This window comes from Nerophis lumbriciformis, linkage group LG19 (assembly GCF_033978685.3).
Source record: "Nerophis lumbriciformis linkage group LG19, RoL_Nlum_v2.1, whole genome shotgun sequence".
NCBI classification, from domain to species: domain Eukaryota; kingdom Metazoa; phylum Chordata; class Actinopteri; order Syngnathiformes; family Syngnathidae; genus Nerophis; species Nerophis lumbriciformis.
The window spans coordinates 1,860,001-1,876,509 of NC_084566.2; the positions used below are offsets into that span (position 1 = coordinate 1,860,001).

The 16,509-nt window shown below is 41.1% G+C and overlaps 2 protein-coding genes across 4 annotated transcripts in view; one reads left to right on the forward strand and one right to left on the reverse strand.

The window, feature by feature from the left end:
- gpsm2 (G protein signaling modulator 2) overlaps nt 1-2,369 on the forward strand; it is a 19,123-nt gene extending 16,754 nt beyond the window's left edge. For both annotated transcript variants that reach the window (XM_061979750.1, XM_061979751.1), the window contains 2 exons: nt 1,438-1,628; nt 1,693-2,369. In XM_061979750.1, the coding sequence (XP_061835734.1) occupies nt 1,438-1,628; nt 1,693-1,854 (353 nt within the window). In that variant the 3' untranslated portion in view covers nt 1,855-2,369. The remainder of the gene's footprint in view (nt 1-1,437; nt 1,629-1,692) is intronic.
- A 5-nt stretch (nt 2,370-2,374) lies between these two features.
- The window catches only part of wdr47a (WD repeat domain 47a), a 32,997-nt gene continuing 18,862 nt past the window's right edge, over nt 2,375-16,509 (reverse strand). For both annotated transcript variants that reach the window (XM_061979749.1, XM_061979747.2), the window contains exons 9-17: nt 13,674-13,855; nt 11,987-12,229; nt 11,842-11,905; nt 9,652-9,809; nt 9,403-9,572; nt 5,351-5,521; nt 5,162-5,293; nt 4,772-4,990; nt 2,375-3,134 (exon numbers count right to left, since the gene is read on the reverse strand). In XM_061979749.1, the coding sequence (XP_061835733.1) occupies nt 2,992-3,134; nt 4,772-4,990; nt 5,162-5,293; nt 5,351-5,521; nt 9,403-9,572; nt 9,652-9,809; nt 11,842-11,905; nt 11,987-12,229; nt 13,674-13,855 (1,482 nt within the window). In that variant the 3' untranslated portion in view covers nt 2,375-2,991. The remainder of the gene's footprint in view (nt 3,135-4,771; nt 4,991-5,161; nt 5,294-5,350; nt 5,522-9,402; nt 9,573-9,651; nt 9,810-11,841; nt 11,906-11,986; nt 12,230-13,673; nt 13,856-16,509) is intronic.

The following is a 16,509-nucleotide window of genomic DNA, read 5'->3' on the forward strand; positions in this document are numbered from 1 at the left end:
AATCCAAAGTCAAATCACACCGTGCTGTTTCTCATACACAAGCTGGAGTCATATGATGAATGCCCCAGTTATTGATGAGAAACACCGCATTGCAGAATACAAATAAATAAAAAGCAGTCATAATAATCCACTAAGTCACTCACAATTGAACAGAAGGGGAACTGCACTTTCTTTGGATTCTTGCCTGATTCACAATTCTTATGTGAGACAAAAACACACTTTTTTATGCATTCTAACTCCTAAATAAAAGCTATCAAAAGTCAGCTAACAACGGAGCTAATTGGATAAACACGATGTAAGTATATATGTAATGTAGCAACATTCATAATAACATGTCATATTTACATTTTTTGATCATTTTAAGCATATGGTGGCGTATTATTGTCACAGATGCATCACATTTGTTTTTCCCTTCAACAACAAGAACACCACTAATCAATGCAGACTTTGTGAGAGCCAACAACCACTACTTTGAGACAAATGATGATCCAGAACCTTATATTTTTGAGCCTGAATATAAATATACACATACATATAAAGTCTGAGCTGCAAGTTTTAGAAGCTGAGTGATAAGAAGATCCAGCCAGCAGCACGACTTGAAGTGCTAAACAAGAGATGAAGACTTCACACACAGAAGCACAAACACCCGGTCTCCCTTTTCCTTCTTTGGAGTAATCAATGTTTTTGTGGAGCTTTTCATGAAACAGCCACCTGCTAATGTGTCTTGCAATTGAATGGTTTCTAACAACCAACATGATATTCTCAATGTTTTACACTGCAGGCCAATGTGGCCCAAATCACATTTTTTCCAGCAGTAACATGTGATCTTTATCAGACTCCAGTGTAAACACGCACAGGCCCCAATGTGGCCCCGACGACACTTGCATGTGCACTTCGATAAAGTGAAAACAAAAGAAGTTGACCGAGAGGAAGTCACTACTACTACAAAATAAAATAAGTCGTAACACCTTAGAAATTAGTGTTTTTTGAGGTGAAATTAAAGTAATATAAATGGATGTATATAATGTAATATATTTGGGAGTGTTGTAATCTTTTTATGGCTGATAAGTAGAGGAGACATGGACATGTTGATTTATTTTAAACTCACATGTAAGCAAATTCCGGTCCTTAAACAATTGCTATTTCTTCAGAATCACAATATATATTCATGTATTACATATAGTATATTATTTGTACAATATTGATAATTGATGCACCGAAATTTCGGTCGTCTTAAATAAAGCTGACGAAAAAGTCACATTCAGGTCACATTGCGTTTAGACTGCAGTCACATGTGAAAAGATCAGATTCCAAAGGGATTTAGGACTACCTCCTGGTGTCCACACGTGAAAGAAATGGGCAATAATATTGTTGTATAATGATGGCACATGTCAACAAGAGCCGCATTGAACTCCTCTCACCTTGTGTGACGTGCAGCTGTGTCTGAGTCCACCAACATGTCAGGGGCCCAAAGTCGGCGGTTAGAGGATTCCTCAGCTGCAGGCGGTAGCCTCCCAGGCCTCAGACTCAACCAGAACAGCAACCAGGCGGTGCTCAGCCACCTGATGGCCAACGCTGACAACGCGGAGCCTGATGAAGACTTCTTCGACATGCTGGTCAAGTGTCAGGTGGGACAAGTCAAAGTTTGTTTCCTTCTTTCTCTAACAGGATGTCTCACTCTGACACTGTTAGGGTTCTCGTTTGGACGACCAGCGCTGTGCACCTCCGCCTCCTCCAGCGCGAGGACCCACAGTGCCGGACGAGGACTTCTTCAGCCTCATCATGCGCTCGCAGGCCAAACGGATGGACGAGCAGCGAGTTACGTTGCCTGCGCCTGCAGAGCGAAGCACTTAGACGTGACATCATCATGTTTGTTTGTTTGTTTGTTTGTGGAACCAACGACTTTGCACTCTCAGCTATCAGGGACCTTGTTGTACTCCATGAGTGTCATTTCACTTTTTATGTTTCTTGTGAGTCTAACTCTTGTCCTTTTTCACCTAGCTCTTCATGGATTTTATAGTTTGGTATAAAAAAAAAAATACGTCCAACATATTGTGTAAAGAATGATATTAACAATTTATACAGTAACTAATTTGTACTGAATAAATACCTCACTGCTACTAACTGGCTTTTTTGGACCCATTTGGACAAAAAACAGCAAGGCAGCCTGGTTAAAAGACACTTTATTTAACATCAGTTAGCTTAAGTTAAATAAAACCAAAGTATCAGGTCGATACATCAGCCACCAGCATTTCAAAATCTGTACAATTACAACTAAAAATAAATAAATAGGACAAATTATGTATTAGTTTGGTGTTATTTGTTAAAACATGTTTTTCAAAAATGAAACTAAGTTGAAAAAAAGTGCATTAAATACTGGCTGTAAAATAAATATGTGAACAATTCCATTGCCTGTGCATACAATTTAACTACTGCCCCCTACTGGTTTTACCTTAGAACAGCAGCAAAAAACTGCATTCCCTTTAAACACAATCTGTCATTGCAATGGCTTAGAAGAGAAAACAACACTGATTATTCACTTTTGAAACATTTGAAAGAGCAACAGCGGAGTTAGAAAGGCTGTTGTGGATTAAGAGAGGGACTTAACACCAGTCCCAAACCAAAGCAGCCGGCGGAAGCGGAACATCAAGATGGAATGTGGCATTAAAATAATTTGAAGAAAGGCACCGTGATGACGGAAAAAAGCTCGGTCCTGTTTGTTCAACGCACATGCAACCTGTTGTGACGTGTGTGTGTGTGTGATTCTCAAAATGTATGTGTGTGCATTTGTGTGAGTCTAATAATGTGTGTGGCTCAAAATGTATGTGTGTGTGTGACCCAGTGATGAGCGCTCCAGTGTTTTGTGCCTGTTGCCGTGACAACAGATGCAGTGTGCAACATGTGCTTTTCATGTGTTGGGTGAGATCCAGAAGCAGTTGTGTGTTCAAACGGGTGTGTACGTGTAATTATGGGTTGTGTGTGTGTGTGTACTTATGGGTTGTGAGTCCACAGTGTGACGGTGCGGTCGGCGGAGGATGACAGAAAGGACAGGTCGTCGGTGTGCCATCGACACTGGATCACCTTGTCACCGTGCTCGCCCACCACAGTCAGAGGCAGCTGCTTGGTCAGGTCACCTTGGACAACACATGATCAACATCATTTATACATTTCTGTCAGCAGGGGGCGGCACTTAAACACAAAAGTCCGCTGCAGGCCGGGACACTTAACCGTCGTGTTCCGTTTGGACATCAAAGAACTGATAAATCTTCTAAAAGGAGCAAGTTGATGTACAGACCAGTGATTCTCAAACTGTCTAAAGATTTTGTGACGATAAAAAATATCGATGTAATCATAGTAGTATCGACTAGATACGCTATTGTACTTGGTATCATTACAGTGGATGTCAGGTGTAGATCCACCCATGGCATTTGTTTACATTGTGCCGCCGGTGAGCTATTGTATCCTACGGTGTGTAGTGAAGCATGTTTAGCTATTCCTCGTCCTGCAGTGATAATGATACTTGTAAGAAACGTACTTTATTTCTCGCCATGGAGGCGAGGATTAGTGATTTAGAAGTAGCTAAAACACTGCCAACGGACATTAGCTGCTAACTAGCTAGCCATGTCTTAAAGCACCTCTTCCTGAGGGTGTTTCAGTGTTATAACTTCACCTTTATCTTTAGTTTTTAAGCCAAAATGCGTCCATTCTCTCTTTTCTGTCTACACACTGTGTCTGCTTGTAAGTACTCCGTGTGTGCGCTGCCGAACATGCTCCTCTGCTTGTAAAATCAGCAATGTCATGATGTAACGATGTGCCGTATGCTCGGGAAACGGTACTTTTCAAACAGCATAGTACCGTTTTTGATTGATTAGTACTAGGGATGTCCGATAATATCGGCCTGCCGATATTACCGGCCGATAAATGCGTTAAAATGTAATATCGGAAATTATCGACATCGTTTTTTGTTTTTTTAATCGGTATCGTTTTTTTTTAATTAAATCAACATAAAAAACACAAGATACACTTACAATTAGTGCACCAACCCAAAAAACCTCCCTCCCCCATTCACACTCATTCACACAAAAGGGTTGTTTCTTTCTGTTATTAATATTCTGGTTCCTACATTATATATCAATATATATCAATACAGTCTGCAAGGGATACAGTCCGTAAGCACACATGATTGTGCGTGCTGCTGGTCCACTAATAGTACTAACCTTTAACAGTTAATTTGACTCATTTTCTTTAATTACTAGTTTCTATGTAACTGTTTTTATATTGTTTTACTTTCTTTTTTATTCAAGAAAATGTTTTTAAATTTATTTATCTTATTTTATTAATTTAAAAAAAAACAACCTTATCTTCACCGTACCTGGTTGTCCAAATTAGGCATAATAATGTGTTAATTCCACGACTGTATATATATCGGTTGATATCGGTATCGGTAATTAAAGAGTTGGACAATATCGGAATATCGGCAAAAAGCCATTATCGGACATCCCTAATTAGTACTGTGATACTATACTAGTACCGGTATACCGTACAACCCTACTTGAAGATTTTGTGTTGCTGGTCTTTCTGATTCACCTGCTTCAAATTTGATAGATATCTGATCTGATCTGATCATAGCGACCAACGTTAGGACCTAAAACAACCAAATGATTCTTAACCTTCGGGGCCACAACTGAGGGCCACAAATGAAAGGTTCAGATGAGGACGTGTGCGGCCCGTAGAAATGAGAAGGTGATCATCATCATCCAGTAAGATTTACCTTGCAGGTTGGTGACCACCACCTTGGCGTCGTAGGACCCCGTGAGCAGGTAATGTGCACCGGGCGAGAACCTGACTGAGCGCACGTCGCTGCTGTGAGGCCGATACACCTGCACGATGCGCCCGCCTCTGATGTCGTACAGCATGCAGGCGCTGTCCTCCTGTCCTGTCGACAGGAGACGCCCGCTCGGGTCAACTGCCACCGAGGCGACGGGACTGCCTGTTGGGGACGGATGGGAGTTGTGAATCAAAACAATCAACACTCCACTGCCATCTGGTGGCTAAGGAAGATAGTGCACCCCCCAAATTTGTCACGGTTCACGTGTCAGGTAAACCAAGACAAAAGAATCCCCTTCCTAGTGCACGTAGAAAAGTAGTGGAGTTATTGTACCGGAGCCGTGGAAGGCGGTGCCCACCACTCGCACACAGCTGGGCACTCTGATGTCCCAGAAGCGCACCGTCTTATCTTGGGAGCCCGACGCTATCATCCATCCTCCCCAGGTGTAGAGAGACAGGATGTGACCTGCACACGTAAAGGTCACATGTCACACATATTTACATCAGGAGTGTGTGTAGTCACCTGTGTGTCCACTCAGGGCGTGCAGGCCTTGTCCTCGCTGACAGTCGGTGGTGTAGATGTTACAATCTCCTGCACCAGCACTGATCAAGATGGCGCCGCCGCTTTCTGGGCCCTCCATGAAGGCCAAGTCCCGGATGGTGCCGTCGTGCATACTGAACTCCAAGTCTGGGCCTGTGGGGACACACCAGAAACACTTAGGTACTCGACTCAGCTGTATGGTCCTCAGCAGGTGCAGTACATGGCTACAGCCAGCAGAGGTGCTGTTCATAAAGTCTCTGGGAAGTTGCAACCACACAGCTTTTTTCTTATCAATACAACACTGGCATGGAAGCAGAAGTTCAGAACATTCAATAGATTGTCCCATTCAATGAAAATAATATTAATTTGTCGATTGTTAGTTGTCCACATAGTCAATCAAGTCACTTTATACAAATGTCAAATCGATACTGCATGGTTATGTTTTACTGTACAGTACTATCACACCAGCATGAAACATCAATAGAAGCATTTGTATCACAGTGAATATTGTTATATATTACAGTATACAGACATATAGTATTAGTATTAAATATCACAATGAATATTGTTATATACAAACCCCGTTTCCATATGAGTTGGGAAATTGTGTTAGATGTAAATATAAACGGAATACAATGATTTGCAAATCATTTTCAACCCATATTCAGTTGAATATGCTACAAAGACAACATATTTAATGTTCAAACTGATAAACTTTTTTTTCTTGCAAATAATCATTAACTTTAGAATTTGATGCCAGCAACACGTGACAAAGAAGTTGGGAAAGGTGGCAATAAATACTGATAAAGTTGAGGAATGCTCATCAAACACTTATTTGGAACATCCCACAGGTGTGCAGGCTAATTGGGAACAGGTGGGTGCCATGATTGGGTATAAAAACAGCTTCCCAAAAAATGCTCAGTCTTTCACAAGAAAGGATGGGGCGAGGTACACCCCTTTGTCCACAACTGCGTGAGCAAATAGTCAAACAGTTTAAGAACAACGTTTCTCAAAGTGCAATTGCAAGAAATTTAGGGATTTCAACATCTACGCTCCATAATATCATCAAAAGGTTCAGAGAATCTGGAGAAATCACTCCACGTAAGCGGCATGGCCGGAAACCAACATTGAATGACCGTGACCTTCAATCCCTCAGACAGCACTGTATCAAAAACCGACATCAATCTCTAAAGGATATCACCACATGGGCTCAGGAACACTTCAGAAAACCACTGTCACTAAATAGTTTGTTGCTACATCTGTAAGTGCAAGTTAAAGCTCTACTATGCAAAGCGAAAGCCATTTATCAACAACATCCAGAAACGCCACCGGCTTCTCAGGACCCGAGATCATCTAAGATGGACTCATGCAAAGTGGAAAAGTGTTCTGTGGTCTGACGAGTCCACATTTCAAATTGTTTTTGGAAATATTCAACATCGTGTCATCTGGACCAAAGGGGAAGCGAACCATCCAGACTGTTATCGACGCAAAGTTCAAAAGCCAGCATCTGTGATGGTATGGGGGTGCATTAGTGCCCAAGGTATGGGTAACTTACACATCTGTGAAGGCACCATTAATGCTGAAAGGTACATACAGGTTTTGGAACAATATATGTTGCCATCTAAGCGCTGTCTTTTTCATGGACGCCCCTGCTTATTTCAGCAAGACAATGCCAAGCCACATTCAGCACGTGTTACAACAGCGTGGCTTCGTAAAAAAAGAGTGCGGGTACTTTCCTGGCCCGCCTGCAGTCCAGACCTGTCTCCCATCGAAAATGTGTGGCGCATTATGAAGCGTAAAATACAACAGCGGAGACCCCGGACTGTTGAACAACTAAAGCTCTACATAAAACAAGAATGGGAAAGAATTCCACTTTCAAAGCTTCAACAATTAGTTTCCTCAGTTCCCAATCGTTTATTGAGTGTTGTTAAAAGAACATGCCCTTTCCCAACTACTTTGGCACGTGTTGCAGCCATGAAATTCTAAGTTAATTATATATATCTATGATATATATATATCTATGATGTATATATATATATATATATATATATATATATATATATATATATATAACATACACATATATGTATATATATGTTATATATATCTATGTTATATATATATCTATGTTATATATATATATATATGTTATATATATAGATATGAACAGAATCGGTGACAAAGGGCAGCCTTGGCGGAGTCCAACCCTCACTGGAAACGTGTCCGACTTACTGCCGGCAATGCGGACCAAGCTCTGACACCGATTATACAGGGAGCGGACCGCCACAATAAGACCTTTATGGACAGAATTTCTAGGCGCAGTCAGGGCGTTGAGGGTATCTGGTTTGGTGGCTGCAGGATTAGGTCTCTGCTTTTTGCAGATGATGTGGTCCTGATGGCTTCATCTGGCCAAGATCTTCAGCTCTCACTGGATCGGTTCGCAGCCGAGTGTGAAGCGACTGGGATGGGAATCAGCACCTCCAAATCCGAGTCCATGGTTCTCGCCCGGAAAAGGGTGGAGTGCCATCTCCGGGTTGGGGAGGAGATCTTGCCCCAAGTGGAGGAGTTCAAGTACCTCGGAGTCTTGTTCACGAGTGAGGGAAGAGTGGATCGTGAGATCGACAGGCGGATCGGTGCGGCATCTTCAGTAATGCGGACGCTGTATCGATCCGTTGTGGTGAAGAAGGAGCTGAGCCAGAAGGCAAAGCTCTCGATTTACCGGTCGATCTACGTTCCCATCCTCACCTATGGTCATGAGCTTTGGGTCATGACCGAAAGGACAAGATCACGGGTACAAGCGGCCGAAATGAGTTTCCTCCGCCGGGTGGCGGGGCTCTCCCTTAGAGATAGGGTGAGAAGCTCTGTCATTCGGGGGGAACTCAAAGTAAAGCCGCTGCTCCTCCATATCGAGAGGAACCAGATGAGGTGGTTCGGGCATCTGGTCAGGATGCCACCCGAACGCCTCCCTCGGGAGGTGTTTCGGGCACGTCCGACCGGTAGGAGGCCACGGGGAAGACCCAGGACACGTTGGGAAGACTATGTCTCCCGGCTGGCCTGGGAACGCCTCGGGATCCCCCGGGAGGAGCTGGACGAAGTGGCTGGGGAGAGGAAAGTCTGGGCTTCCCTGCTTAGGCTGCTGCCCCCGCGACCCGACCTCGGATAAGCGGAAGAAGATGGATGGATGGATGGATGGATGGATGGATATATAGATATATAACATATATATATATATAACATATATGTGTATATATGTTATATATATATATCTATGTTATATACTGTATATCTATGTTTTATATATATAACATAGATATATATATAACATATATATACATATATGTGTATATGTATATATATATATAACATATATATATATATATATATATATATATATATGTGTATATGTATGTATATATATATATATATATATATATATATATATATATGAACATATTTAATTTGTTGTTGTTGTTTCAAGTTTTGTGTTGTTATTGTTGGATAATGTCAACATTTAGTTTTTGTTCTCATTGTGCCTCTTGCTGTTTTCCCAACGTTTGCTAGTGTTTTTTAATGTAATGTTCCTAGGGCCAAAGACAAACCAGTCACAGGCCGCAATTTGGGCACCCCTGCTGTAGAGCCTAACTGTTTATTGCTATTTCATTCTTAGTCAGCTGTTTACCTGGTGGGTTTTTCCTATGCGATAAAAGAGGGGACAAACGGGGTCTTTAGCTACTGCCTTGTTTTTCATGTCACATGTCAATGTTTACTTTTGTATGCACAATAAATCAACACAAAATCCATAATTTGGAGCAATGTTCACGGACTCTAGTATTTGGCTTGCTAGCTACCGTTGTAGCTGATATCCGACAGATATCAATATCGGATCATAACTGCAGTATGTGTTGTGTTTTTGGAGACACAGATATCATGATGTGCTGTAGAGGGTTATTGCTATCATTCAATACTGTCTTTACAGCATTGTGTGTGTTACTGTGGGTTTAAAAATTAAGTCAAACTTTTAAAAAGGTGCTAACCTGTAGCGTTGCATGTCTCCGCACTAAAAGGAAGAACTTTGACATATTTGTCGTTGGATCCTGTCGCCAGCAGCTGCCCACAGTGGCTCCAGGCCACGCAGTAGATGGACCCTTTGTGGTGTTTGTTCCTTTTAAAGCGGACCACCGGCTGCTTCACTGGACTTGAACCACTGACAAAACAGAGGAGCAGATGAATTAAAAAGGAGAGAAATAATAATCAAGTCTGGTCCATCAGTCTGGTGCCCTTACCTTGGGTTCAGGGTTTCTGGATAAGCGCAGACTCGAAGCGTTTTGGAGTTTGAGCCAACGGCGTAGAGCGCCCCTGAGGGGTGGAAGGCGACCGCACGGATGGCCTGAGTGTCTTCTAGAGTGTGTACTGGCACAAACAAGCTTTTTTCCTTGTCACCCTGTCAGAGGACAAAAGTAGGACTGGGAATCTCTTGGTATGTTGTACGATAATATATATTTTTTAGATGTAATTGTTCATAAATGTTGCAGCATAATTTAGTACTGAGCTCAAACAGCAACAGTGCAAAAACAATAAAACTGTTATGTGCAAAATACCTAAACAGGATTTATTTTAAAGGCGAACTGCACTTTATTGGAATTTCGCCTATTGTTCACAATAATTATGAAAGACATGACGGATGGATTTTTTTTTTATGACTTCTAAATATGAAATAAACGTAAACAAAAGTCCGCTTACAGCAGAGCCAATGGGAGGTCCATTTTTCTGCCCATAAAATTAGATAAATAACCATTCAAAAAGCGCCAACAATACTGTATTTACATTTCGTGACTTGAATATTAATCAAGTATTAGTGATATTGTTATTATAAACGCTAACGCAGACAACATTTTTAGAGCGCCGCCGTGATCACTTCCGTGTGTGCCTATGTTTACATCATCGACTTATCAGCTGCTTCCTCACTTCCTTGCTCTCTGTAAGTTTATTCTAGATCACAAATCATGTATCTCACCTGGACAGAAGACGTCTCAGTAGGTACTCCGACAAGTTTGACAGCCATATATGAGCTGGAGCTGGCGAGAACAACACGAAAAGAGCTTTTTCACCCCCCGCTTCTTTGCTAGGATTAGGAGACATTCTCCATCTAAATGGGAATATATGAACATCCTAGCAGTCGCCATCCTAATAAGAGCAGGCCTAGTACAGTAAGTGATGTTTTATTATGTTTGTTGGCAATGAGCAGAGAAATCAGTGATGAAGAAAAAAAGAAAAGCAATTGTCGTGATGCGTTTTTGAAATGCGCCGTGTACCGGTATGTTTCAAAATGATCAAAATATGTAAATATTAACTGTTATAAATGTAGCCATTACTACATTGCATATATACTTACATCATGTATATAAAACCCTAATAGAGGTGTTTGGATGTTTTTTTAAGGGGCTCTATAGGCAGAATTGAATAGTCTCCATTGTAAGCAGACTTTTGATAGCATTTATTTAATATTTAGAATGCATTAAAAAAAAAATCTGTCGTTATGTCTTTCATAATGATTCGGAACAAGAGGCAAAATCCCCCAATAAGTGCAGTTCCCCTTTAAGGTGGCACACTATTTTAACACTCATTTAGAAAACACAACACCTCATGTCTCCTGAATCGATCATTTGCATGAGGATGAAGATAAAAGTTAATTAAAACAATACCGTTACATTTATAGTGATTAGTTAAAAGTAATGTAAGCTACTTTTCTGAGACCCTTATTTTGTTTAGTGCAGTCAGCCTGAATGTAATGTGTAGCGCTTTTATTGTGAAGGACGGAATGTGTGGTCTGTAGACAAAGTTGGGTTTCAATAAAGTGCCTCCCAACTTCCTTCATGCCGAGTTGTCACAACATCACTGGTCATCTATATACAACCGTGGCTTGTATTAATGTGACATTTCATTGATGTTATGTTTATGTTGTTTGGCCTTTTTAAGACTCTGGTTCTCAAGAATCTTTTGTTACGCCCCCCCAAAAGAACAAGAAAATATTTCACGCCCCCCACTCTCCGACCGAGACTATAAATAGTATAATTTCTCTATAGAATTTTTATAAGTACCCCTCTGCATAACAGTGTATCCCTTTTAAACAACACATTGGTCTTTCCTCGTCTCCCACCACAGTCACAGTGAAGTTCAGTGCTACATACGCTTTGTCATATTCTAGTACAGCCAAAATAAAAGCATGATCCCAAAGGTCACATGCACTCCCACTGGCATTGCACTGCACCCCCCAAACCCCTGGAGGGCCCACCCCACTATTTGAGAAGGACTGGTTTAAAAGAATGCATCTCTTGCTTACAGCAAATATGAGAGCTAACTAAGGATTGACCCACACTGTTTTCTTACCACAATGTTTGAAGAAAAACATAATGGCTATGGAATACAACTACTTCTATTCTTCAGTACATTGTGGACTATTAGTCTCAACACACCTCTTTACTGCGAGACATTGATCCTGGGGAGTCACCGTGTGAGCCAGCCTTGTGATTCTGCGCACTGTCGAAGATATAAAACAGAAAGTGTTTCAATTGAGTTTGGCTGTGAACCCTGTGCCCAGAACCAAGGCATGACGCCGACCTATGTGAGATGACGGGGGATTCACTCGGGGCTGGGACTGCACGGCCTCCCACTGCTTGCTGTTGTGGTGTGCTGCTGAGCACGTCGCTCCTTTGGCTCCTGTCGTGCTCCGGAGTGGAGGATGGAGGGTTGTTGTTGCACTCTGAAGAAGGCGGGTTGCCGTTACACTGCTCGGCCAAAGACTTGACCTCGTCTCCTAAACTCTCCCTGCCCAGGTTTAGTTCCTCCAGCTTCTGGATGGACCTGGGGACACATATCACACAATACTGATACTCTTTCTAATAATGACACCACATGGCTAATGAGGATCGTGTGCTGTTATTAGGGTGGGTAAATACACTTAAGGAGCCAAGGATAAAAGTTAAATTAAGCATGCACTCACACTGGATTAGCTCTATTGTACCATACTTATGCACCATTACCTCCACAGTTCTCCCCCTGCCCACATCCACTGTGCTTAACTATGTTTCCTTATGCCACAGGTGTCAAACTCAAGGCCCAGGGGCCACATGTGGCCCGCCACTTCATTTTACTTGGCTCTCGAAAGCCTGGAAATAATATGCATCAATAAAGTGCTGTAACTTTTCTTACTAAATGTATTATTTATTTCTATTTTGGGAGAGAAAAAAAAATGTACTCCATGTAACCGCAAATTATGTTAATTTAAATATTGTCTAATTATGCAAAAATATATTATCAAACATTCAAACCATTTTTTAAATAGAAATAAATACTAATTATAATTATTTCAAAGCAAGTTATCCATCCAATTCCAATGTAAAATTAGCAATAGATTTCATGGTAAAATTGTGAAATTTACTTTGGTTTTTACAGCATTTTTCTCTAAATGAAAAAAACAGTACTTGTTTTACTGTAATAAACTGTGGTGCTGTTTTGGCATTTACAATAATACACCAAAATTGGTGCCAAAATCGTCCTGTAAAAATGCAGTTTTTTTTTTAAAATTTACAGTAAAAAAACAAATCTTACAGAAAAATTCTGGCAATTGAGCTGCCCTTTTTAAACCATAAAAACAGCAGTACTGTTTTTCCATTTCCAGTAATATACACTAAATTTTGAGGTGAAATTATTGCAACTTACCATATTTTTTTTACATTTAAGTTTTAGAAACTCTACTTATAAAATGCATTAAAAAATTGTGTAATAATAGTATTCACTGTTAGAAGCGGCCCTGTGGTCAAACATAACTGCGATTTGACACCTCTGCCTTATGTCATTACTTCATTGTACAACTACAACAATGTTTCCTTTACTGAGGCTTATTCTAACTTATTCTGTTTTTCCTATTGTGCAAGGCGGCGACAAAACATTGCTTTGTGTATAAGCAGACCTACTGCTTACTTTGTGGATTATTTTGTGTTTTTAGTACTAGTATGTGGTGCTTGGCCTGAATTGAATGAAAAGTGCCTTAATATTGTAGTGCTTTGTCGACACATGAATACAAGTGAACTGAATGAGAATCAGCGCACCATGTGAATAATACATGCATTCTCTGGGGAAATGTTCATTATGTCAATGAGTGTGGCCGCCAGTCTGTTGGTTTGCGCAGATGGTGGACTGTCCACCGGGGGAGGTGTGTGTTTTTGCGGGGGAAGCCACATGGGACAAAAACATGTCCCTGCTCTAGTCCGACGGATGCTCATCAACTGTCAAGTGTTCTTCTTACTTGTTGAGGAACTTCTCTGTGAGGCTGTGCTGCATGTCATCGGGCGGTGGCTCCTGCTGCACTCCTCCCTCCAGCAGCATCTGCTTATACATCTGCCTCTGCTGCTGCTTCTGCTCCAGGTGCTGCTGCACACGCAGGCGCTGACGATAAAACTCCTCGTACTTCTCCGTGGAGTCCCACAGCTGCAGGTAGAAACATAACATTCATACTTTATAAATGACACAGGAATGAATGGTCATAGAGGAATGCTTATAAGACTTAATGGAGCACAAAAGCATGTTCACATGTGAGGAAGGCTGCAGCAACCCTTGTCGAACATGATTCAAAGGCTACATTGTGTAGGGATAATCCAAGCTCCGCCTCGGTTCTCTCAGGTAAGAAAAAAACATAAGCTACCTCTGACCTCACAAATATGCTTTTTGATTAGGAGTGTCAAACGTACAGCCCTACAGGTTTAATCCCGTCCCACGAGATAAGTTTGTCAAGTATAAAAATGAGCTGCAATTTTTCATGAAAGAAACTGCTGTTCTGAATGTGTCCACTGGATGTCGCAATAGCAATTCTGTTAGGCAAGTATGCCAAACAAGAGGTACACAGTAAAGACTGGCTGAGGCTCCTCCACCTCGACATAAATGAAACTTAAAAGCTGCCTGTTTAAGTTTTCTGCTTCAAAGATAACGTGCTTTGGCACCGTCATTAACTCAAAATATCTCTGTCAAAAATGAGGAAAGTGGACGCCAAGTGTAATTCAACCCTCTTGAATAGTTTCTACCTCCGTTTGTATGCTTTATTGGCTTAGCCCAGGATTAATATGTGAAATTGACAAATGAGGTACTTGAGACCTAGAAGAGTTTTTACTATTTATTATCAATTTTGCATTTTGTTCACTCCCAGATAGGCTGTGACTTAAAAGTTTAATGGCTTTGTAGATACATTAAAATGAAGTCTAAATTCATTTTGTCCATTGTTGGCTTTTTAAAACAGCACCAATTATTTCTCAGAATTTTCAACTAACTTGAAGTGTTTTGTCAAGAGGATTATTTGTAATATTTATATTTTCAGAATGTGATTGTTTTATTTTTGATCAAAGTAAAACAAACTGAAGTTGTATTTATTTTTAAGTTATTATGCCATGATTTTACCAGTCAGGCCCACTTTAGAATAGATGTTCCTCAATTTGGCCCCTGAGTTAACATGTGTTTCTGTTCTAGATGAATGGACACAGAAATTCCGCACACATGCACAACAAAACATTGTAGAAAGTGACGCTTTACTAAATGAAACATACTATTAACCTATTTTTGTTTGTCTACAAATAAATCTGTTAATAGACTTCAGAGAAGGGAATCTGAGGACAAGCAAACTTTTCCTGTCTGTCTTCAGCTTGGGAAAAAAAGGAGAGCATGTGGCCCTCTGCCAGCTTTGGAATGGGCTAGAACAAGAGGCTTGGTTTGGTGCAGGTGGTGGGGGAGGGGGTCTGATGATCACACAATGTCCCATAGGGCTCCTCTGTTTGTCTCCAGGGTGACAGCAGGGGAAAGGGGGAGCTAAGCATCAACTTCGCACTCTACTGCACCCCAAGCCCAGAAAACGCACACTGACGCAGATCCTGGGTTAATACTGTGTTTACAGAAAACATAATGTCAGTAATATCTCTCAATATGCACTGCAACATGTTTTGCTGCATTTGCAATATTACAGAATTGTGTAATGAAGTAATGGCACACAAATGTCTGAATGCATGCAGATTGCAGACCAGTGTGAGTGTAGGGCAGCAGGCCAGGGGAGGGGTAAATTCCTGTTTAGGGTGGTTGTTTTCCATATCAAATAGTATTGCAATACTGTGACAATGGAGAGGAATGCGGAATAGTAAGTGGACACATTTTATTGAAGGGGAGCAAAGTGTACAAACCCCAAAACCAGTGAAGTTGGCACATTGTGTAAACGGTAAATAAAAACAGAAATACAATGATTTGCAAATCATTTTCAACCTAAATTCAATTGAATAGACTGCAAAGACAAGATACTTAATGTTCGAACTGGTAAACTTTGTTATTTTTTGCAATTATTTGCTCAATTTGAATTTGATGCCTGCAACATGTTTCAAAATGATTGGGTATAAAAGCAGCTTCCATGAAATGCTCAGTCATTCACAAACAAGGATGGGACGAGGGTCACCACTTTGTGAACAAATGCGTGAGCAAATTGTTTAACAGTTTAAGAACAACATTTCTCAACAACCTATTGCAAATAATTTAGGGATTTGACCATCTACGGTCTGTTATATCATCAAAAGGTTCAGAGAATCTGGAGAAATCACTGCAAGGCCTAAAACCAACATTGAATGCCATGACCTTGGATCCCTCAGGCGATACTGCATCAAAAAGCGACATCAGTGTGTAAAGGATATCACCACATGGGCTCAGGAACACTTCAGAAAACCACTGTCAGTAACTACAGTTGGTCGCTACATCTGTAAGTGCAAGTTAAAACTCTGCTATGCAAAGCCACAGCCAGAACCAGAAACGCCGCGGCTTCGCTGGGCCCGAGCTCATCTAAGATGGACTGATGCAAAGTGGAAAAATGTTCTGTGGTCTGACAAGTCCACATTTCAAATTGTTTTTGGAAACTGTGGACGTTGTGTCCTCCGGACCAAAGTGTAAAAGAACCATCCGGACTGTTATAGGTGTAAAGTTCAAAAGCTAGCATCTGTGATGGTATGAGGGTGTAATAGTTCCCAAGGCATGGGTAACTTACACATTTGTGAAGGCACCATTAATGCTGAAAGATACATACAGGTTTTGGAGCAACATATGTTGCCATCCAAGCAACGTCT